Here is a 24,945-nt window from a genome sequence, read left to right as displayed (position 1 = left end):
AATGGTGTTGATGGCACAGAAGTAGCTTTTTGTCATTACTTTCTTCTTCTAAAGTTTTCTTTTCGTTACTTTTTCATTATTTTAATATTTTATTTGCATTATTTTAATTTTTTAAACAAAAAGAGAGACAGAAATAGGACCCATAGAAACGGCAGCGGGCGCTGTTGTTTCTGTTTTCCCTTTGTTCATTTAGCACTGCTAGTTCTGCTATTTAGACAATACCACAACAGAGGGAAGACATAAACGACATTGTTTCCTGTCATCTCTCTTTTCTATTATGGGAAAAAAATAAATATATAATGGTGCACAAGTGAATAAAGTGAAAAACTTTTTTTTTTTTTTGCTATTGGACAAAGGTTTTAACATGATGATTAAAGTGAAAGGCCATAACTCTATCTGCATCCCTTATAGTTGTTTATCACACAACTGATATATGCATTTCCAACTTTGCATTTGTTCGATTTCAATAACATAAAAAAAAAGTGGTCATAAGGAAGAAGAGAGAAAAGTTAGATCTGGATTTGTTTAATAGCAGAAAAAAAAAGTGAAACAAAACTAGTGGCAATGAATATGCAAACAGAGGGAGCTTGATAAAATTGTTGCTGATTGATTGGTAAGTTGGTCTCTCTCATACATTCAAATAAAGTTTTTGTTGTGTTCTATATATTTAAATGGTTAGAATTTTTTTAATTTAAATTGTCATGATTTTTTTTTACCTTGAATTGACATGAAGTAATTGATTAAATTTATAACAATTTCTGGATGGGTTTTATATATGTTAGGATTTTTTTTTTAATTTACATTGCTGGAAATAATCGAATAAATTATAACAATTTCTGGATGTGTTTTTATATATGTTAGGATTTTTTTTAATTTAAATTGCTAGAAATAATGTAATAAATTATAACAATTTATGGATGTGTTTTATATATTTAAATTGTTAGGATTTTTTAATTTAAATTGTTAGAAAGTAATGGATTAAATTTATAGCAATTTCTAGATGTGTTTTATATATGTTAGGATTTTTTTAAATTTAAATTACTGGAAATAATGGGATAAATTATAACAATTTCTGGATGTGTTTTATATGTTGAAATTGTTAGGATTTTTTAATTTAAATTGCTGGAGATAATGGAATAAATTATAAAAATTTGTGGACGTGTTTTATATATTTAAATTGTTAGGATTTTTTGTTACTGGACAAAAATGTTATAAAAGTTTCTAATTACTTATTCTTAATACAAATGTTAATTATTTTGTAGAAATTGAGAATTTAGAAAAGAGTAATGATATAGCCACAAACTCTTGTACAAACTTATTTTGTACAAACTGACGTGGCATGATAAGATTGGTTGAATTAAATATCACTTGGCCCATATGATTTGTTTTTATTATTTTATATTTTCATTCAACCAATGAATTAATGCCACGTCAGTTTGTACAAAATAAGTTTGTATAAGAGTTTGTGGCTGTATCATTACTCTTTAGAAAATGAGCATGCATTTGAAGAGTTGCAAGAAATAACAGCCAACAATGTAGATGAAATTGTTCTTGGAATGTTATTTAATAGTTATGAAGAAATGTTTGCATTTTACAAAGTCTATGGTAAAACAAGAAGAGTTTCCCGTAAATGTTCGAACTCCTTAGGAAGGGACTGATAGAATTGTAAAGTATGCGACATTTGTATGTAGTCATAGCGGCAAGTCAGAAAGGAAATCTACCAATGTATTGAAGTAGAAACTTGATGTGAAAAATGGTTGTGATGCAAAAATTAGAGGTTGTCTAAATGAAGATGGAAAATAGGTTCTTTGAACTTTAAATTTTCAACACAACCATGAATTATCCAGACAAAGTTAGGTATTAAACAAAATCAAACAAATTAACGAACAAAAACAGTTCATCTATGGAAGGAAAGTGAGAGGGAATGATAAGTGAACAAAACAAATAATTTTTTAAATTTAAGATGTTGATTTTTGTAATTATAATTTTTTTTATTATTCAAAAACAATGAAAATTGTTTCATAATTGTGATTGAATGATTGAGAATATGTATAACAATATAACTCTAATACGATCGAGCCGTTAGATTTGGGCGCACGTGAAAAGGACTACAAACACGTAAGCAGGTAGCCAAGTAGGCCCATTGGGATTGGGTGACAGCTAGCGAAGGCGTAACTGCCTGCCCCATTTTCGTTGGTGGAACTAAAACACAGGAGAGGGCTACCTTACAGATTCTGTAAGGTACAGCCCTCACGTGAATAGTGCTTGGCTGTGGGTAGGGATGGTAATTTTTCCCGATGGGATGGGATCCTGCGGGATCCCATCCCATTTGGGACGGGATTGGGACATTTTTTTATCTCAATTACATATGCAGGAGAGGAGTGGGATTGACAAATTCCGTCTCATCCCGTCTCATTACCGATTAAGAATAGAAATTTTTTCAATTGGGATGGGATCCCGCAAGATCCCATATCTTTTGGGATGGGATTGAGATATATTTTTGTCCCAAAAAAATATAGGGACGAGATTGAGACGTTTTTTCATCCCATTTGCATATACGGGATGGGACTGGGATTGGTAAATCCCATCCCATCCCGTCCCACTGCCAACCCTAGCTGTGGGCTCGTATGAGACCCACAACCAAGTTTGTGAGTGAGCTGTAACTTACAGAATCTGTAAGTTTGTGAGTGACCACAAAAGATACGCATTAATAGCTTTTGTTTGTCGGTGGAACTAAAACACAAGTGACCACTAAAAATGCCCGCCAGTTTTCATTTTTCATACACCACAAGAATTCTGAAGTCTTAGTGCCTCCAACCCCAAGGTATATGCGAACTTTCTTTTCTTGCTAATTAAGGCATGATTTGATTGGCTAGTTTTGTGTTGTGCATACCATCAGAGCTAACCATATCTATTATTCTGTATATTCTTATTTTTCGTGGCCACCGGATGCACGCAGGTGGTGACACAATGGAAACAATTCACGTAAAAGAGTCAACAATAATACGGCCTGTTTGGGAGAAATACGTCGACGAGACCAGGCATGGTGAGCAGATATCTGATGGCAGAGTTCTGCGAACCGGTGTGTTCCGTAAAAGCCTGGTGCGCGGGGGAACAGGAGCAGAAATATCCTGCTCGTCCACGAGCACGTCATCCGCGAGGTAAATTTCTTGTAAGAGGCATAAGGCCATTCCGGTTAGAGGTCGAGAGGCCAGGAGACCCGGTCGACGGCAGTTGGCAAGACCTGCTCTCCAGCCCGAGAATCTAGGCACGACATCCACGCTTTCCCCAGAACCGTGGCGTAACACGCAAGATCCCACGTTTGCCCATAACGCAGCATAACGCAGCATAACGCAGCAGTCGGAGTCCCATACCGTCCCCCAAAAAAGCGGAAACAAGATCTCACGAAACCACGACAGCCACGCTTTCCCCAGAACCGTGGCGTAACACGCAAGATCCCACGTTTGCCCATAACGCGGCAGTCAGAGTCACATACCGTCTCGAAAAAAGTGGAAAACTGGGATTCAGAGGAAGCCTATAAAAAGGTAGCCAACGAAGGTAAATGGGTTAGCATTTTTGAGATTAGAAAAGAAATTCTAAAAGAGAGAAAACAACCTAACAGCCATAAGATTTGTGGCAAGCGTTTCCCGAACCTTCATATCTGACTTGAGCGTCGGAGGGTTTGCGCCGGGAAAACAACCGGCGTACTCTGACCTGTCTGTGTGCGCAGGAACCTCTGGAGAAGAAGCCTTGCGAGGAGACCCCCTAGTCATGATGACGTTGATCGAGCAGAGATCCTGGTCGTAGAACGAGGAGAACCGGAATCTCGCATCAACATTTTGGCGCCGTCTGTGGGGAGCTGAAGTATTGCTCGCCTGCTCACCCTCAATCGAATGGACAAGTAGAAGCAGCCAACAAGACCAACAAGAGGCTTTTGAAAACCAGGCTTCGAGCAAAAAAGGGTGCGTGAGTTGACGAGCTGTCAGGTGTGCTATGGGCATACAGAACAACCCACAAAACCGCAACTGGGGAGACACCGTTTGCTTTGGCTTTCGGACATGAAGCGGTCGTGCCGGCTGAGATAGGAACGACTACACACCGGACAAATCATTTTAATGAGCAGGAGAACGACGAGCAGATATGTTTGAATCTTGATCTGCTAATGGAAAGGAGGGAGCAAGCAGCCGAGCGATCAGTCATTTACCAACAGAGGGTTGCTCGGTATTATAACCAGAAGGTGAACATACGGCAATTCAGGGTCGGAGACTGGGTACTGAGAAGAGTGAATCAGAACACCAAAGATTCGACTCAAGGAGTGCTGGGACCGAATTGGGAAGGGCCATATAGAGTCAAGCAGATAGTGGGACCCGGAGCTTACAAGCTGGCTCGCACGGACGGCCACGAGGTGAAACGCCCATGGAACGCAGCACACCTTCGAAAATACTTCCAGTAAGACTTGTTCACATTTGAAAGCTATTTTTGCTCATGTTCATTATCGTTTATCTTTCACGCTTTATGTCCAAACGATTTCATGTAAGTCGAATCCTGCCATTAGTGGAACGTCGAGGAATTTCTTTCGCTTGAAACCGAGAAAATTCCCAAAGGCATGCAAAGGCTCATCAAAATCTCAAAGCCTGTCTTAGGGCGAGACAGAAGCCAAGCATGCCAGGATCTGCTCAGCCACGAGAAGGCGAGCAGCATCCCAATCCTTGAAGAATCAAAGGCATGCAAAGGCTCGACAAAGTCTCAAAGCCTGTCTTATGGCGAGACAGAAGCCAAGCATGCCAGGATCTGCTCGACCACGAGAAGGCGAGCAGACTCCAAAGCATTCGAAGAAATTCCCAAGGCATGCAAAGGCTCGACAAAGTCTCAAAGCCTGTCTTATGGCGAGACAGAAGCCAAGCATGCCAGGATCTGCTCAGCCACGAGAAGGCGAGCAACATCCCAATCCTCGAAGAATCAAAGGCATCCAAAGGCTCGACAAAGTCTCAAAGCCTGTCTTATGGCGAGACAGAAGCCAAGCATGCCAGGATCTGCTCGACCACGAGAAGGCGAGCAGACTCCAAAGCATTCGAAGAAATTCCCAAGGCATGCAAAGGCTCGACAAAGTCTCAAAGCCTGTCTTATGGCGAGACAGAAGCCAAGCATGCCAGGATCTGCTCAGCCACGAGAAGGCGAGCAGCATCCCAATCCTCGAAGAATCAAAGGCATGCAAAGGCTCGACAAAGTCTCAAAGCCTGTCTTATGGCGAGACAGAAGCCAAGCATGCCAGGATCTGCTTGACCACGAGAAGGCGAGCAGCATCCCAATCCTCGAAGAACCCAATCCTCGAAGAACCCAAGGCATGCAAAGGCTCGACAAAGTCTCAAAGCCTGTCTTATGGCGAGACAGAAGCCAAGCATGCCAGGATCTGCTCGGCCACGAGAAGGCGAGCAGAATCCCAATCATCGAAGAACCCAAGGCATGCAAAGGCTCGACAAAGTCTCAAAGCCTGTCTTATGGCGAGACAGAAGCCAAGCATGCCAGGATCTGCTCGACCACGAGAAGGGGAGCAGACTCCAAAGCATTCGAAGAAATTCCCAAGGCATGCAAAGGCTCGACAAAGTCTCAAAGCATGTCTTATGGCGAGACAGAAGCCAAGCATGCCAGGATCTGCTCGGCCACGAGAAGGCGAGCAGCATCCCAATCCTCGAAGAATCAAAGGCATGCAAAGGCTCATCAAAGTCTCAAAGCCTGTCTTATGGCGAGACAGAAGCCAAGCATGCCAGGATCTGCTCGGCCACGAGAAGGCGAGCAGCATCCCAATCCTTGAAGAATCAAAGGCATGCAAAGGCTCATCAAAGTCTCAAAGCCTGTCTTATGGCGAGACAGAAGCCAAGCATGCCAGGATCTGCTCGGCCACGAGAAGGCGAGCAGCATCCCTATCTTTGAAGAATCAAAGGCATGCAAAGGCTCATCAAAGTCTCAAAGCCTGTCTTATGGCGAGACAGAAGCCAAGCATGCCAGGATCTGCTCGGCCACGAGAAGGCAAGCAGAATCCCAATCCTCGAAGAATCCAAGGCATGCAAAGGCTCGACAAAATCTCAAAGCCTGTCTTATGGCGAGACAGAAGCCAAGCATGCCAGGATCTGCTCGGCCACGAGAAGGCGAGCAGCATCCCAATCCTTGAAGAATCAAAGGCATGCAAAGGCTCATCAAAGTCTCAAAGCCTGTCTTATGGCGAGACAGAAGCCAAGCATGCCAGGATCTGCTCGGCCACGAGAAGGCAAGCAGAATCCCAATCCTCGAAGAATTAAAGGCATGCAAAGGCTCGACAAAGTCTCAAAGCCTGTCTTATGGCGAGACAGAAGCCAAGCATGCCAGGATCTGCTCGACCACGAGAAGGCGAGCAGACTCCAAAGCATTCGAAGAAATTCCTGAGGCATGCAAAGGCTCACCAAGTCTCACAGCCTGTTTTATGGCGAGACAGATGCCAAGCGTGCCAGGATCTGCTCGACCGCGCGAAGGCGAGCCGAATCCCAGGCATTGAAGAATCTTCAAAGGCGTGTGGCAAAACCATGAGCAAAGCCGGAACCTACTCGTCTAGTCAAAGACAAGCAGATTCTCAAACGAAAATTAACTCATAATTACAACATAAGAAAGTAATCAAAAAACATTTTTATTAATTTGTTAATAATTAACAGAGAGGATTTGGTTTTCCTAATGAGGACGGACTCTTGGGTTGCCAGCATTTAACAGCGCCGAATCCCGAGGGTCTCATAACCGTCGGTTTGAAATTCAAATGGAGGGGAGGATTTCTGCCACGTCACCTCGTCCGCAATTAAATGCGACGTGATTCTTGGCAGCCTTTTCCAATCCCACGCGAGCGAGTACTAACGAGTTTCTACTGCTGGTCCACTACATTACCCAACACCAGAAACTGGGGGACCGGTGTTTGGGAGAAATACGTCGACGAGACCAGGCATGGTGAGCAGATATCTGATGGCAGAGTTCTGCGAACCGGTGTGTTCCGTAAAAGCCTGGTGCGCGGGGGAACAGGAGCAGAAATATCCTGCTCGTCCACGAGCACGTCATCCGCGAGGCAAATTTCTTGTAAGAGGCATAAGGCCATTCCGGCTAGAGGTCGAGAGGCCAGGAGACCCGGTCGACAGCAGTTGGCAAGACCTGCTCTCCAGCCCGAGAATCTAGGCACGACATCCACGCTTTCCCCAGAACCGTGGCGTAACACGCAAGATCCCACGTTTGCCCATAACGCAGCATAACGCAGCATAACGCAGCAGTCGGAGTCCCATACCGTCCCCCAAAAAAGCGGAAACAAGATCTCACGAAACCACGACAGCCACGCTTTCCCCAGAACCGTGGCGTAACACGCAAGATCCCACGTTTGCCCATAACGCGGCAGTCAGAGTCACATACCGTCTCGAAAAAAGCGAAAAACTGGGATTCAGAGGAAGCCTATAAAAAGGTAGCCAACGAAGGTAAATGGGTTAGCATTTTTGAGATTAGAAAAGAAATTCTAAAAGAGAGAAAACAACCTAACAGCCATAAGATTTGTGGCAAGCGTTCCCCGAACCTTCATATCTGACTTGAGCGTCGGAGGGTTTGCGCCGGGAAAACAACCGGCGTACTCTGACCTGTCTGTGTGCGCAGGAACCTCTGGAGAAGAAGCCTTGCGAGGAGACCCCCTGGTCGTGATGACGTTGATCGAGCAGAGATCCTGATCGTAGAACGAGGAGAACCGGAATCCCGCATCAACACGGCCTGCTCAAGAAACCCCCAGACATTGCCTACGGTTGAGTGATTTAAACCTGCAGATGCCGGAAATTCACATCCCCTGTGTGTATTTCTACCGGCGGCCAAATTATCCTTGCAATTTCTTTGAAGGTGGTTTACTGAAGGAGGCTTTGAGTAAAGTTCTTGTCCCGTTTTACCCCTTGGCCGGAAGATTGGGTAAAGATGAAAATGGCAGAATTGAAATAAAATGTAACGGAGAGGGAGTTTTATTTATTGAAGCTAAAACGAGTTGTGTCACTGATGATTTTGGCGACTTTGAATCAAGCTTGAAGCTCGTGCAACTTGTTCCACCTGTTGATCGCACGAAAGATGCATATTTTCATCCACTTATTATGGCACAGGTAGAAGAATAAGAACAAAAAGAGAGCTCGTGTGTTTCCTCATTTTATTAAAATGAAATTGAGAGCTACTTCATCAAAAGAATTATTCATAATACTCACTCAAACTTAGTCACTTTATTTCTTTATAGGTAACGCATTTTAAGTGTGGAGGAGTTTCTCTTGGACTTACGACGCATCATACGCCAATGGACGGAACTACGGCATATCACTTCATGAACTCATGGGCTGAGATGGCGCGTGGCATTCCTATTAGCGTTCCACCAATCTTTGATCGAACTATACTAGATGTTGGAGTCCCAACTTCTCCATCATTTCACCACATCGAATACGATCCCCCTCCTTCCATGAATACTCCTACTCAAAATCCTCAAGCCATTTCCACTACAATCCTGAAATTATCACCTGATCAAATGAACATCCTTAAAGAAAAATCTAAGGGAGATCACGGATCCACTGTCAAGTATACTAGATTTGAGATTGTAACAGCACATATATGGCGCTGCCCATGTAAAGCACGAGGGTTGTCTGTTGATCAAGCTACCAAGTTAGAGATTCCCACATCTGGGCGATTTAAATTGAATCCTAAAATTCCACTTGGGTATTGTGGCAATGTAAACTTCAGGGCCACACCAATGGCCTTGTCAGGTGATATTCAATCGGAATCATTAAATTGTACAACAGAGAGAATTCATGAAGCAATTAAATTGAGGGATGACAAGTATATGAATGGGGTCGGCCGGTGTTTACGATGCCTTTGTTCGGCATGGACGGAGATGTTTTCATTTTACCGGGTCCAACCAATGATGGGAGCTGGTTGGTGGTTGTAGACATGGAAACTAACCACTTGCAGCACTTCAACAAGTATTTTTATGATATCTTTCCGTAATCCCACGATGTAATATCTTTGGGTGTTGTGTTGATACTAACCATCTTATTATTTGCTGGTATGTTTGTAATAACGAACACCCTTTTGTCCTTTCGAAATGATTAATGAACTGCTTGAATGCATTGAATATAGAGAGCTGCTAAAACTGAGAATTGGAGAATTGATGATCATACAAAAGCTTATCTCAGGCATCATTCACGACTTTGGACTGGACAGCCAAGAAAATTCTGTTAGCTTATAGGATAATAGCGTCAAGGCCCCTAAGTTTCTGCCTCTTATTAACCAAATTACATTTTCTTCTATTTCTCAAATATGCCCATAATCCCGGCAAAAATATAACTGAAATAACTTTTGTATCGTTATGATCTAATACAACTATGATAAAAAAATCTATTTTCGATAAAAACGTACAAATTATAAGTAACTTTGTTCTTCATTCAACAAAACAAGAAAACTTGAAAACACAAACTCAGTCAAATTTTTCAGTAACAGTTTTATCTCTCGCCAAAGCAGAGTGTTAAGACATTAAAGGCAATCTCATTGAAACATATAAAACCATGCGCAATAATAATTTTTTAACTTAAAACTTTATGAATTATGATTGGTGATTGCAATGCGGACTTACTGAACAACACAGGTCAAAACTCAATTAAAAAATAATAATACATCAATTTCAAGCCCAACGTCGTCATCTGAAACACTACAAAGAAAATTCTAATCAAACACCAATAGATGAACCATCACTTGGTTAGTATCAGAACCTTATTCTTAGCACAGATGTTTAATATTAGATAATTATTAGCTCATTAAAGCTGTACTCGGATAAAAATGGCAGTAAAAAGACACTGATAATATTGTCTTCAAAACAGGCAAGAGCAACATCTTGACTGTCAACTTACAAGACACCAAACAAACTAGGAAACTGCATCACTTCAAAACTCTAACATGACGGTTAAACTGTTTGCTCAGCTTGTAAGATTTAAATCACATTTACATTTACAGGAATCCTCCCTTGGGCATCACATCAAAACTCTAACATGACGGTTAAACTGTTCGCTCAGCTTGTAAGATTTAAATCACATTTACAGTATGATGCCCAAGGGAGGATTCCTGTTTCACTATATGGCCTGAGTACAGTCTTCTCACAATATGTTCCAATGAAAAATTAAAGTTATATTGAACCAACCTATTTCTGGAATGATATTGAGTAGGTGCCAGTGTTCGGATCTTTAACAGCTTTGAAGTTGTTGGTGCTCATCCCAAAACGGCCCAGGATAGAGTTACCCATTTCTTTTAGCTTTCCTGCTCAAAGGAAACAATTTCACATTTTGGTTAATGAATAACTGATGAAGCATGCACACAAAAGCATAAGAAATGTCGGATGAAAATTGTAGCCTAGATGTTTGTCAAGACGAAGAATTAGGTAATCTAATTATATATAACCATTATTCTAATACAAATCCTTTTCTGACAACACAACTCCCCCACCCTCTGTGTGTACCGATGATAACCCTTCAAATAAAATGACTTCACTGTATGACTAGTAGGAAATGGCTCTGCACATACCAAAGCATGAGCACAGGCATAGAATCCTTGTTTGTCAAAGGTGTGTCATACCCAAAAAATTATATAAAAAAGAGAAAAAAGAAGACATCAAACAGGACCAAACAACCATTGAGGATCATATAAAATATCTCTTTTCAGTAGTGTGGTCGGTATTAAACTTCAAACTTTGAAATACTTCCTCCACACTCAAATTGAATTTTCTACACCCTCCGAAAACTTCTGTTTAATCCTCACATTTAATTGAAAGATGTTGGGGGTAAAGCAGATTCTATAAACAAGTAACAACTATCACTTCCCATGCATGTTATGTTCCAAAACCAATTAATTCTTTCGATCATCAAACACCTAGTCCTTACAGACTATCTCAAGGAAGCATGCTCAAAATCTCATTCACAACAATAACTTCACTTAGTCCAACCTACAATTTTAATTAATTAATCTTCTCTTTCCATTATCTGTTCCAACTTCTAGCTGCATGTAAGAATTCATCTACTTCTTACTCGGAGGTATTAACGGACCATCATAAAAAGCAGTTTGCAAAGACATGAAATTGCATATGGCTATGAGTTCTCAACAATGTAACAACAAATATACTATAAAGGCACTAATAATAAGGGTGAACTGGTTAAAAAGTAATGAAAAAACGAAGTCTAGATGCCTCATTCATTTGCTCCAATTGATGAAGATGGAGAATGGTGTGCCTCAGAAACAGTCTTAAATTTTTGTTTCAACGTCTTCCAACAACCAACTCTGCAGGCAGAGATGTATCTCCGTGATGCAGGATGCACATGTATTTGGGTGGAAACAAGTGGACTTGCTAATGAGAAGCAAGAGAGTTCCATCAGCGTACACTCAATTTGGGTTAAAGGTCTTGATGGAACCTTATTTCACCAAGAGATCTTCAGTCCTTATATGATTGTAAATTCCTATTTCTGTATCGACAGCTTTCTTTACTGCCATTTATATCATTCTTTGATACGCACTAATGTTTCACAGTTTCTTAATGAGAAGAAAATGAAATCGCAGAAGAAAATCATTGCCAAGCTTACCAATCATCTCTTCCTTCATCTTTTCAAGTTTTTCCTCTGCCAGTGGCTGCAAACGAAGAATGGTTCTCTTGGCTTGATTATTTGAAGGATCAAATTCCAAGATTTTCTTCATCTGTGATAGAAAAAATGAAGAAAAGTTCAAAGAAAATGACATTTGAAATTAGAAGTAGTTATGAAGGTGCCACAAATCAGCCTGTGAAATGTAAAGAACTTCATGGAAGGTCGACAAAAAAATACAAGACTCAGGGTTCAAAACCAAACTACATAATCCAACATAGAATGAACAAGAAACTAAAACGTATTTGTTATGTGAATGACAACAATCATCAAATCCTGAATACCAGCAATAGCCTCTTCAAAGTGTTCAAGCTTTTCATGTGCCTCTGCTCTTCTGATCAGAGCTTTCATATATGTAGGATTAAGCTCCAATGCCTTTGTGCATTCTTTGATAGACTCCTCGAATTTTCCCTAATGTAAATTATCATCAATCTGGAGTTAGAAAGACTATAGGAATCTTGGATGCAAAACAAACAGCATGAACCGCAGATTCCACAGGATAAACAAAAGTTGGCAGATTTTAAAATATGAAGTACTTCTCCATAAATTTCTATCTTCATTTACCATCTGAACTTGAACATCATCATGTCTATTTGATAACAATACAACAAATCAGAAGGAGAAAGGATCAGATCCACTCAAAGTAAACTCCAAAGGTAATAGTAAAATGAACTACTATAGAGAATAAGGTTTTCGGAATCTAATAAAAAAAATGCATTATAAACAATGCTAAACAAACCGGGATGAAATCAGAACATAAACAAACAGACTGACTGACAGAACTCAAAAACATCAAATGCCTCATGCTTTACTAATTTCTTCTTTAGTAACAACGCTGTCACATTTAGCAATTCACATTTTCTAAATCCTTTAATACTTTAGGATGCACAAACAAAACAAAGTGTTGTTATTGAATGAAATGTGGATAAAAGAGTAACATACAAGCTTCAAAAAGCATATTCCACGATTTGAATGGCATATGGAACGCAGCTCTGCCATTTCCGGCGCCGTCGCCACTTCCTTCTTCCCCGATGCCGACTGCCCTTCCTTAGCCTCCGGCGCCGAAGCCAATTCCGCTCTCTCCGGCACCGATGCCACTCGCAAAGCTACCTCATACTGTAACAACGCCTCCTCATATTTACCTTCACCAAACAACTTATTCCCTTCGAGTTTCGCCTCATTCGCTTCATTTAACTAAAAGAACAAAAAGCAGAATATATATTGTAAACAGGACAGCTAAAATATTGAAGTATTTTCACACATTTTCATTAACTGTAATGCATCATTTGTAACTAATAAAGAGAAAATAAAGGGAACTATATATGAGAGTATCAAGGAGAATAATGGAAGAGATTGTTGTTAGTAACTTGTGGAGAGTATCATGGAGCTTGAGATTATCTGATATGCCCCCGCAAGAGGGTGTTGCCATTGGCGACACCCATCTTGAACCTTAATTCAGAAAATGGTTGCTTGGAGAGGGGTTTGGTTAGGCTATTAGCAAGTTGATCTGCTGCAGATATATAAGATACGCGCAATAGCCCTTTGTTGACCCAATCGCGAACAAAATGATAAGCAAGATCAATGTGTTTTACCCTTGAATGAAAGACTGGATTGCAACACAAATAGGTAGTTTCAATATTATCACAATAAATGGTAGGAGTTTGACTCAATTGAAGGCCAAGTTCTTGAAGTAGATTCTGAACCCATCAAACTTCAAAGGCTGCATTTGCGACAGCCAAGTACTCAGCTTCTGTTGTGGAATGAGCTATTGATTTTTATTTGTTCGAACGCCATGAGATAGGATTGCTGCCTAGATAAAGCATATAGGCTGATGTAGAATAAATAGATTCATCCCCACCCCAATCAGCATCAGAGTAAGCATGAAGAAGACATGGTGAATTCCGTTTAAGAAATAAGCCATAAGAAGCAGTGCTCTTTAAGTAATGAAGAATACGTTTAACTGCTTGCCAATGAAAAACACTCGGGCTATGCATAAATTGTGACAACTTACTAACTGCAAATGAAATGTCAGGCCTTGTGAAGGAGAGATATTGAAGAGCACCAACAACTTTCCTGTATTCTGTAGCATCTGCGGAAGTTGCACCATCAAATAACTTCAACGATGCGGTGGAACATAAAGGAGTTGACACTGGCTTAGCTCCACACATATTAGTTTTGGAGAGAAGATCACATATATACTTATGTTGTGACAAAAACAGACCAGCAATTGTTGGAATGAGTTCTATACCCAAAAAGTAGTGTAAATGGCCAAGGTCCTTAATTGAGAATTTCTTTGCTAACAAGTGAACAAATTTAGATAGAAAATTACCATTGTTGCCAGTGAGGATAAGATCATCAACATAGACCAAAAAGAATGCAGTGATGCCCCCGTGATTGTAAATAAATAAAGAAGCATCGGAGATAGCATTGTGAAAGCCAATTTGATGCAAGAAGGAATATAGTTCTTGGTACCAGGCACGGGGTGCTTGTTTTAACCCATATAATGCTTTTCGTAACTTGCAAACATGATTGGGAAAATGATGATTAGTGAACCCAGGGGGTTGAGACATGTAAACTGCTTCTGAAAGTGTGCCATGGAGAAAAGCATTGTTGACATCTAGTTGTTGGAGCGGCCAACCATTAGCAAGAGCAAGACAAAGGATGAAACGCACGGTTGTAGGCTTGACAACGGGACTGAAAGTTTCGGAGTAGTCAACATCGACTCGTTGATGAAAACCTTTGGCGACTAAGCGAGCTTTATAGCGCTCTATAGTGCCATTTGGATGTCGTTTGATGCGAAAAAACCATTTGCAGCCAATGATGTTTTGCGATTGTAAATAAGGAACTAGTTCCCATGTCTGATTTTGGATTAAAGCTTTATATTCACATATCATTGTAGCCTTCCAGTTGGGATCTTGTAAAGCATGTGCAACTGATGTTGGTTCGAAAGTATTAAGTAGGGGATGTTTGGTGGTAACGAGAGTGAGTTTATGTTTAGGCTTGAAGATATTATTTTTCGCTCGAGTTATCATATGGTGGTTTGGCCTAGTTTGCGATGTTGAATTGGTTGAGTTGGAATCTTGATCTAATGAGTTTGAGGATAAATGTGATGTAGGCATGGTGGGCAAAGGATCTGTCTCGATGGATGAAGGACTAGTCGCTGGAGAATCAGTTATGGCATCAACCTGCAAGGAAGTATTTTGAGTGGCACCATTATCTGCATCAAACGTGTTAGAAGAAGATACAAGTGGAGAAAAATTGGCTGCCATAGATGGAGTCTAATTAGAATAAGAAGAAGTGGAAACACGAGTTTGAGATAAATCTAAACCATGACAAGGAAAAGTAGATTCATAAAAAATAACATGACGTGATATATACGTACGATTAGAAACATGATCAAAACATTTATAGGCACTTTGTGAAGTGCAATATCCTAAAAAGATACAAGCTTTAGACCTAGGTTCCAGTTTGAGTGGAATATGGATGTAGCCAAGGGAAACACTGACATCCAAAAATTTTGAGTTTATTGTAATTAGGTTCACCACCAAAAAGTGTTTCATAGGGACTTTTTAACTTAAGAATATTAGTGGGTAAGCGATTAATCAAATATACAGCTGTATGAAAAGCATAAGTCCAAAAACGTATAGAAAGAGATGCTTGATGTAGTAAGGTAAGACCTGTTTCTACAATGTGACGATGACGTCGTTCACTAGTACCATTATGCTCAGGGGTATATGGAGTTGATGTGAGATGTGAAATGTCACATTTACTGAAAAATGGTTTCAATTTTATAAATTCTCCACCACCATCTGAGAAAACAGAAACAATGGAAGTCTTAAAAAAAATTTCAACTAAGATTTTAAAATTGATAAAGATATCGTACACATCAGATTTTTGTTTCATTGGGTAAAACCAAATATATTTTGTAAAATGATCCACGAATATAACGTAAAATCGAAAATTATCATGGGAAGTAATAGGCGCAGGACCCCAAACATCTGTGTAAATAAGCTCTAAAAGTTTGGAGCTTGAAAGAGAATTTTCAACAAAAGGGAGTCTATGGCTTTTATAACTAGCACATGAATTACAAAAGGAATCAGATTTATTTCGTGTTACCGTCAAAGAATTTTTATTAAGAATATATTGTAGAATCTGAAATGAAGGATGGCCTAGTTGTTGATGCCAAGTAGAAGTTGAAGTTGATCTTGACGCAAATACTAAAGGACTTTTGATTGAAGAAGACAACAAAGGCCACTCGTACACTCCTTCCTTATTCAGGCCGCGCATGAGAACTGTTCCCGTTAGCTGATCCTTCACAAGAAAACACGAGTCAAAAAATTCAATTGAGACTTTATTGGTTTTACAAAGTTCGGATACAGAGATCAATTTTTTTCGGATACTGGGAACACATAGTACATTTGATAAAGTAATGGGTTTTGAGGTAGAGGAGAATGTAAGCGAACCAATATGAGAGATGGGCAAACCTGAGCCATTGCCTATTATTACTTCATCAGAACCTGTGTAAAGAGCATGCTGAGATAAATTGTTAACGTCAGTAGTGACGTTGTGTGAAGCTACAGAATCAAGAAGCCAGGTTTGGTTCGGATTCAGAGACGGACTGCTGTAGTTGCATATTGGGACACCTGGATAAGGTATCTGTGTATTTGTTGATGTTGCTGTAAAGTTGGCTATAGGGTTGGAAGTTTGAGCTTGCAATCTTGCATAATAATTATATCGATCAGAACATTTCTTAGCACTGTGTCCTTTTTGGTGACAAATTTGACAAGTGCCTTGGTAACCTTTCCTGCGATTTGGTTGTTGATTCCAATTGTTTGATGGGTAAGGATTAGGACCTGAGTATCTTTAGTTATTTTGGAAGGTTTGAGATGGATTTAAACTAGGTGGTGTTGATGGAAAAAATGGTTGAAGAGGTGCTCGAGGATTTTGAGAATAGTGTGAGAAATTATTATAATTTCTTTGTGTAGCATGGGCTGATATGACGGGGTTGTATGGTGTTTCTTCTGTTCGCGAGGATTGCAAGGATACTTCGACATCAACGAGTTTGTCACGCAGGTCAAGGAAAGTAATTGGTGTGTCTCTAGCTTGAATAGCTGCAACAATTTCTTTGAATTCAGGTTTAAGTCCATTAAGAATCATAACAGTGAGGTCAATTTCGGAGACCGGAGTATCAACCAATGCAAGCTCATTAGCCATCGTTTTCATACTCTGTAAATACTCAGCTACAGGCCTGTTTTCTTGCTTCATTCGTGACATACGGCCTTTGAGATTAACTACATGGGTTCTGTTGTGGCTTTGAAATGTTGATGTGAGTGTAGTAAGGGCACCGATGGAGTTTGCAGCTGAAGCAATAAGAGAAGCAATTTCTGGTTCTACTGATGCAATTATTGCATTTAGAATAAATTGATCTTGGTGCTGCTATATGGTGTAAGCAAGATTAATGGTTGCTTTTCCATCATCACCGGTTATTATTGGAAGGGGACACTTTATTGCACCTGTAACAAAACCATGAAGATCATATCCTATTAGGACAATGTTTAATTGTGCTCTCCAGGTCATAAAGTTGTATTGATTCAACTTGAGAGAAAGTTGTGAGGATGTATTTATAACAATCAGGTTGCCTGCAGAATTGAACGCGCCATCAGAAGAAAAAAAGGCAGCAGACACAGGAGAGGAAGAGGTGATTAAGGTTGAGCTAGAAGCCATGTTATAGGTTTACTCGTAGGAGAAATTAATTGCTCTGATACCATAAAAGAACAAAAAGCAGAATATATATTGTAAACAGGACAGCTAAAATATTGGAGTATTTTCACACATTTCCATTAACTGTAATGCATGTATTTATATACATCATTTGTAACTAATAAAGAGAAAATAAAGGAAACTATATATGAGAGTATCAAGGAGAATAATGGAAGAGATTGTTGTTCGTAACTTGTGGAGAGTATCATGGAGCTTGAGATTATCTGATATTAACGCTTTCTACATAAAATCAATCATTAATTCATCAATCATTTGCTTCACTAGCTGAATTTACCAAAACTAGTAAAACTGAAATGATAATAACAAAATGCGGAAATGAAAAACTTGGCTCAATTCGTTGTCGTTTAGAGCAACAGGCTGTTCTCCTCCCCCTCGTTGTCGTCGCTGACGTCGCGTTCGTCGGATTTGGCTCATTCAGATCTCTGAATGCTGGTTTTATTTTATTTTTCTTCTGTTAATGCAAATGCAGATTTGAGTTCATCGGATTTGGCTTCGTCCGGTTGGGGGCATAATGGCGCTAATGGCATAGAAGTAGTAGCTTTTTGTCATTACTTTCTTCTTCTAAAGTTTTTTTTTCGTTACTTTTTTATTATTTTAATATTTTATTTGCATTATTTTAATTTTTAAAATAAAAAGAGAGATAGAAGTAGGGATGGCAATGGGGAGGGGAGGGGAGGGGACCAATCTCCCCATACCCATCCCCGATATTTTACATATGTCCCCGTCCCCTCCCCGTCCCCATCAGAATTGCTTGAGAGAATCCCCATCCCCTCCCCGAATAATAACAGGGGATCCCCGAGGGTCCCCGGTCCCCGAATAACTAATAGTCTAATACATTTTTTTTATTTTCGATTTTAAATTAATCATATTAAAATAAACTCATACCGCTATTGTAAGCTCGTAACCAACTTTGACAGCACATTAAGGCCTCCAATGTGCTTGGATGAAGTCTGTTATGGTATGGGCTCACAACTCTACCACTAGTGTTAAAAGCTGATTCATAAGCAACTGTTGTAATTGGAATTGCCAAAATATCTCTAGCAATTCGAGCTAATGTAGGATACCTATTAGCATTTGTCTTCCACCAACTCAAAATATTAAAATCTTCCATCCGAGGTATAACTTTCTCATCCAAATATGAATCTAATTCATCTGCAACAACTGCACAATCTCCATTGTTTACATAATCATCAAAACCTATCATCCATTTGGTTGCTTTCTTATAAGAATCCCCTGTAGATCTAGTAGAAGAACTACTACCAGTATAATCAAAGCAATAAACAGTTGGTGAAAACTTCAATTAATACTCTTCAACTAATTCCCGGCAAAAGGTGACCACTTTCCCAACATACAACTATTTTGATATTTATTATTTTTAACAATATTTATAATTTTGTTATTTATTTATTAGTAATTTTAAAAATAAAAATAAAATTAAAAATTAAAATGGGGAAATGGGTAGGGGATGGGGATTCCACCTCATCCCCGTCCCCTCCCCGAATAAAAAATTGGGTAAAAAATTTTCCCCGTCCCCTCCCCGAAAAAAAAATTGGGTATAAAATTATCCCCGTACCCTCCCCGAATGGGGAAAATCCCCGAGGGTACCCGTCCCCGTGGGGATTTTTGCCATCCCTAGATAGAAGTAAGACCCACAGAAATGGCAACAGGCGCTGCCGTTTCTGTTGTCCCTTTGTTCGTTTAGCCCCATTAGTGCTGCTACTTAGACAATACCACAATAAAGGGAAGACACGACAGCATTTCCTATCCTCCCTCTCTTCTATTAAGGGCCCATAATAAGTTTAAAAAAATAATATATAATAGTGCACATGTGTGAATAAAGTGAAAACTTTTTTTTTGGCTATTGGATAAGAGTTTTAACATGATTATTAAAGTGGAAGGCCATAACTTTATATGCATCTCTTTTAGTTGTTTATCACACAACTGATATCTGTATTTCCAGCTCTATATTTGCTCGATTTCAATAACATAAAAAAGGGTCATAAGGAAGAAGAGAGAGAAGTTAGATCTTGATTTATTCAATAGTGGGAAAAAAAAGTGAAACAAAATCAATGGCAATAGATCTGCAAACAAAGGCAGCTTGATAAAATTGTTGATAATTGATTGATAAGTTGGTCTCTCTCATACATTCAAATAAAGTTTTTGTTGTGTTCTGTATATTTAAATGGTTAGAAAAATTTTAATTTAAATTGTAAAAATTCATAGATTTGTGCTTTTTATATATTTAAATTGTTATGGATTTTTTTTTTTACTTTCAATTGTTAGGAAGTGGAAGGCCATAACTTCATATGCATCTCTTTTAGTTGTTTATCACACAACTAATATCTGCATTTCCAGCTCTGCTTTTGCTTGATTTCAATAACATAAAAAAAAGCAGCCATAAGGAAGAAGAGAGAGAAGTTAGATCCGGATTTTTTCAATAACAGAAAAAAAAAAGTAAAACAAAACCAATGGTAATAGATCTGCAAACAGAGGCAACTTCATAAAATTGTTGTTAATTGATTGGTAAGTTGGTCTCTCTCATACATTCAAATAAAGTTTTTGTTGTGTTCTGTATATTTAAATTGTTAGAATGTTTTTAATTTAAATTGTAAAAATTCGTAGATTTGTGCTTTTTATATATTTAAATTGTTATGATTTTTTTTTTTACTTTGAATTGATAAGAAGTAATGGATTAAATTTATAGCAATTTTCTGGATGTGTTTTATATATGTTAGGATTTTTTTAATTTAAATTACTGGAAATAATAGAATAAATTATAACAATTTATGGATGTGTTTTATATATTTAAATTGTTAGGATTTTTTAATTTAAATTGTTGGAGATAATGGAATAAATTATAAAAATTTGTGGATGTGTTTTATATTTAAATTGTTAGGATTTTTTGTTACTGGACAAGAATATTGTAAAAGTTTCTAATTACTTATTCTTAATACAAATGTTAATTATTTTGTAGAAATTGAGAATTTGGAAAATGAGCATGCATTTGAAGAGTTGCAAGAAACATGAGTCAACAATGTAGATGAAATTGTGCAACCGAAAAAATATGAGCCAACTCTTGGAATATTATTTAATAGTCATGAAGAAATGTTTGCATTTTACAAAGTTTATGGTAAAACAAAAAGAGTTTCATGTAAAGGTTTGAACTCCTAAGAAAAGGGACTGATAGAATTGTAAAGTATGCGACATTTGCATGTGGCCGCAGCGGAAAATCAGAATGGAAATCTACTAATGTATTGAAGCAGAAACTTGATGTGAAAAATGGTTGTGATGCATAAATTGGAGGTTGTCTAAATGAAGATGGAAAATGGGTTCTTCGAACTTTAAATCTTCAATACAACCATGAATTGAGTGTAGACAAATTTAGGTATTAAACAAAATCAAACAAATTAACGAACAAAAATAGTTCCTCTATGGAAGGAAAGTGAGAGGGAGAGAGTATGTACGAGTGAGAGGTGACGACAAAAGAAATTTGCAAAAAAAAGTCTACAAAATTCGTAGATTTATTAGCTCTGTGCTGCATCAACGACAAATAAAAATCTGCAAGGTTAGTTGGCGTGGTCACAGTAGAGAAGAGATAAGGTTGGTTAGCCGGTTCTGTGATGATAGAGAAGAGATGAAAAATCACAAAATTTATTTTGTGAAAGACAATTAGAGATAAGGTAAAGAAAAGATAAGGTTTGCTCTGATATCATTTTTGGACTTCTCTTTTTTTTTTATATATTTACTTTTTTAAAGTAAATGTAGGCCCACAAAAAGGAAATGATAAATGAATGAAATGATAGCAAGTGGCTTCAAACAAAATTCAAGCTACAAGTACAAGTCTAACTCATAATAAAAAATTATCTCAAGGATTGAGAGTCATCGTAAGTTCATGTCATTAGTCCAATAATTACTCTCAACACGATAATCTTCTCAACTCTATTTGTCAAAGACCACAAAATTGTTGACAATTAAACCAAATCAACCTCAAGTCCTCATCATCAGTTTCAATCTAACTCTAAGGGATCAAGATTCTCTCCTGATCTGATCTCCTCCTGATTAAAAATATATGTGGTGATTGATAGTTAATGAATAAAAAAAATAAAGAAATTAAATCATATTTATACACTATTACTTAAAGACACATGACATAAGATCTTTAAAAACCCATGAGAGCTTAGATCAGGAGAGGGTCATTGTCCAACTCTAAGACTAAGACAAAGGCTAAAGAGACTCGTGGCTGTTGCATCAACTCTACCCCATTCGAGATCAATACTTTGATGAAAAAATTGTAGCAGAGCTACCAAACTTGAGTAATACAAATTCAAATATGTTAGATGACAGGGCAGCATACTTAGCATTTATTAGTGTTCCGAAAGTTTAAAGTGGTCAGCCTTATCTCTTATCTTATGATTAATTCAAGTTTTTTACTTTTACATTTATCAAGATCAAGATAAAGATAACTATTGTGATGGCTTATCGTGTTTCTTGTAAAGCACTATAAATGTAATGATTATGTGGAGAATTAAATATAACAAAAAAAAAGGTGCTTTATTTCTTTTCCAAAAGGTGCTTTATTTCTTTTCCAAGCCCATCTTTATAATTCTAGTGTACATATTGATCCGGTACCTAAATTATTCAATAGCCATATTTGCATTGAGCGTGAATGTGACTTTGAAATTTTAGAAAACCAAACAACTTGGATAAGGTAGTTGATTCCGTGTGTGGAATAAAAGAAACTTATCTCAAAACACTGACTTTAAACGCAAGCTCATCGGTATACATATGTCCGAAATGAACTCATTTTTCTTTTACCACAAGAATTCTGAAGTCTTAGAGCCCCCAACCCCAAGGTATATGGGTACTTTCTTTTCTTGTTAATTAAGGCATGATTTGATTTGCTAGCTTTGTGTTGTGCACAGTATCAGAGATAACTATATCTATTATCCTGTATATTCTTATTTTTTGTGGCCATCGGATGCATGCAGGTGGTGACACAATGGAAACAATTCACGTAAAAGAGTCAACAATAATACGGCCTGCTCAAGAAACCCCCAGACATTGCCTACGGTTGAGTGATTTAGACCTGCTGATGCCGGCAAGTCACATCCCCAGTGTGTATTTCTACCGAGGGCCAAATTACCCTTGCAATTTCTTTGAAGGTGGTTTACTGAAGGAGGCTTTGAGTAAAGTTCTTGTCCCGTTTTACCCCTTGGCCGGAAGATTGGGTAAAGATGAAAATGGCAGAATTGAAATAAAATGCAAAGGAGAGGGAGTTTTATTTATTGAAGCTGAAACGAGTTATGTCACTGATGATTTTGGTGACTTTGAATCAAGCTCGAAGCTCGTGCAACTTGTTCCACCTGTTGATCGCACGAAAGATGCATGTTTTCATCCACTTATTATGGCACAGGTAGAAGAATAAGAATAAAAAGAGAGCTCGTGTATTTCCTCATTTTATTAAAAATGAAATTAGGAGCTATTCCATCAAAAGAATTATTCATAATACTCACTCAAACTTAGTCACTTTATTTCTTTATAGGTAACTCATTTTAAGTGTGGAGGAGTTTCTCTTGGACTTATGATGCATCATACGTCAATGGACGGAACTACGGCATACCACTTCATGAACTCATGGGCTGAGATGACGCGTGGCATTCCTATTAGCGTTCCACCAATCTTTGATCGAACTATACTAGATGTTGGAGTCTCAACTTCTCCATCATTTCACCACATCGAATACGATCCCCCTCCTTCCATGAATACTCCTACTCAAAATCCTCAAGCCATTTCCACTGCAATCCTGAAATTATCACCTGATCAAATGAACATCCTTAAAGAAAAATCTAAGGGAGATCACGGATCCACCGTCAAGTATACTAGATTTGAGATTGTAGCAGCACATATATGGCGCTGCGCATGTAAAGCACGAGGGTTGTCTATTGATCAAGCTACCAAGTTAGAGATTCCCACATCTGGGCGATTTAAATTGAATCCTAAAATTCCACTTGGGTATTGTGGCAATGTAAACTTCAGCGCCACACCAATGGCCTTGTCAGGTGATATTCAATCGGAATCATTAAATTGTACAACAGAGAGAATTCATGAAGCAATTAAATTGAGGGATGACAAGTATATGAAGTCAGGGCTTGCCTACCTAAAGCAACAACCTGATTTAACAGTTATCAGGCGAGACCCCAAAATTATTAATTGTCCAAACCTGCTGATAACCAAAGTAGCAGACATGCCTATGTACGAGGTAGATTTTGGATGGGGTCGGCCGGTGTTTACGACGCCTTGGGCCGCCGTGGACGGAGAGATTTTCATTTTACCTGGTCCAACCAATGATGGGAGCTGGTTGGTGGTTGTAGACATGGAAACTAACCACTTGCAGCACTTCAACAAGTATTTTTATGATATCTTTCCGTAATCCCACGATGTAATAATGTCTTTGGGTGGATACTTACGATTGGGTCCGCCTTCGTTACACTTAATGTAACTTACGGTGAGTCTGTGAAGTTTCATCTAATCTCCTATGTTCTATGTAATTTATATTTTATTCATGAATATTATAAACTTTTTGAAATGTCAAATTTCGTTTAACCCCTTATACTCAATTTTATTTTATTGAAATCTTAGAGTATGAATTCGCCTCTATAATTTTAAACTCTCAAAATAATTTTTATTTAATTAAAAAATATAATTATTGTTAAATGAATTATAATTATAATTATTATTTTATTATAATCATAAATATTTTTTAAATAAATTATTATTATTATTAATAATAAGAATAAAAGATATTATAATTAATTAATCTATTAACAATAATTAATAATATTTTTTAACCCGTAAACACCGGCCGACCCCATGCAAAATCTACCTCGTACATAGGCATGTCTGCTACTTTGGTTATCAGCAGGTTTGGACAATTGACCCTCTTATTATTTGCTGATATGTTTCTAATAATGAACCCCCTTTTGTCCTTTTGAAATGATTAATGAAGTGCTTGAGTGCATTGAAGTTATTTTAAAAGTACACATAAAGATTTGACATTTACTTATTTTTTAAAAATAAAAAAGCAGGTAAAATTTAAATTAATTTTTTATTTCTTATTTTTTAATTCAGATTGTCAATTGAATCCATTTGTTAAAAAATTATTTAATTATCTCTTTATGTTCGAACGATGATGACTTTAAATAATAATTCTTACAAATCACTCAATTAAGTCCACCGGGCCAATTAAATATTATTTGTTTATATTAATTTTAATTCAATTGAAATTCCATAGTAATTTAACCTAAAGTTTAACACTCACAAATAATTTATAGTTCATTGTAATTCCACAAAATTATTAGTTCTTGTAATTTAAATTATTTTAAGGAATTGAATCATAATATTTTGAATTTAATTCAATCTTTCACGTGACTTTGTTGAATAAAACTGACGGATGTGTTTTATATATTTAAAT

At 38.0% G+C, this 24,945-nt stretch overlaps 2 protein-coding genes across 3 annotated transcripts; both read left to right on the top strand.

Annotated features, from left to right (window-relative positions):
* Positions 1–7,814: 7,814 nt before the first annotated feature.
* LOC112095854 (shikimate O-hydroxycinnamoyltransferase-like) lies at positions 7,815–8,991 on the top strand. The gene is made up of 2 exons (XM_024178394.1): positions 7,815–8,135; positions 8,264–8,991. Exons 1-2 carry the CDS (start codon positions 7,815–7,817, stop codon positions 8,960–8,962), a joined length of 1,020 nt encoding a protein of 339 aa, XP_024034162.1. The 3' UTR covers positions 8,963–8,991.
* Positions 8,992–22,117: 13,126 nt separating this feature from the next.
* On the top strand, positions 22,118–24,067 carry LOC112101559 (shikimate O-hydroxycinnamoyltransferase-like). Of its 2 annotated transcripts, none has more exons than XM_024192245.1 (3): positions 22,118–22,327; positions 22,463–22,887; positions 23,017–24,067. In XM_024192245.1, the coding sequence occupies exons 2-3, from the start codon at positions 22,474–22,476 to the stop codon at positions 23,902–23,904; spliced, it is 1,302 nt and encodes a 433-aa protein (XP_024048013.1). In that variant the 5' UTR covers positions 22,118–22,327; positions 22,463–22,473; the 3' UTR covers positions 23,905–24,067. The 2 variants fall into 2 exon arrangements, with proteins under 2 accessions (XP_024048013.1, XP_024048014.1); XM_024192246.1 differs by having other exon boundaries at positions 22,173–22,335.
* The last annotated feature ends 878 nt before the right edge of the window (positions 24,068–24,945 follow it).

This window comes from Citrus clementina, unplaced genomic scaffold, assembly GCF_000493195.1.
Source record: "Citrus clementina cultivar Clemenules unplaced genomic scaffold, Citrus_clementina_v1.0 scaffold_1, whole genome shotgun sequence".
Classification (NCBI taxonomy): Eukaryota; Viridiplantae; Streptophyta; class Magnoliopsida; order Sapindales; family Rutaceae; genus Citrus; species Citrus x clementina.
This window is presented reverse-complemented; position numbering and strand designations above follow the sequence as displayed.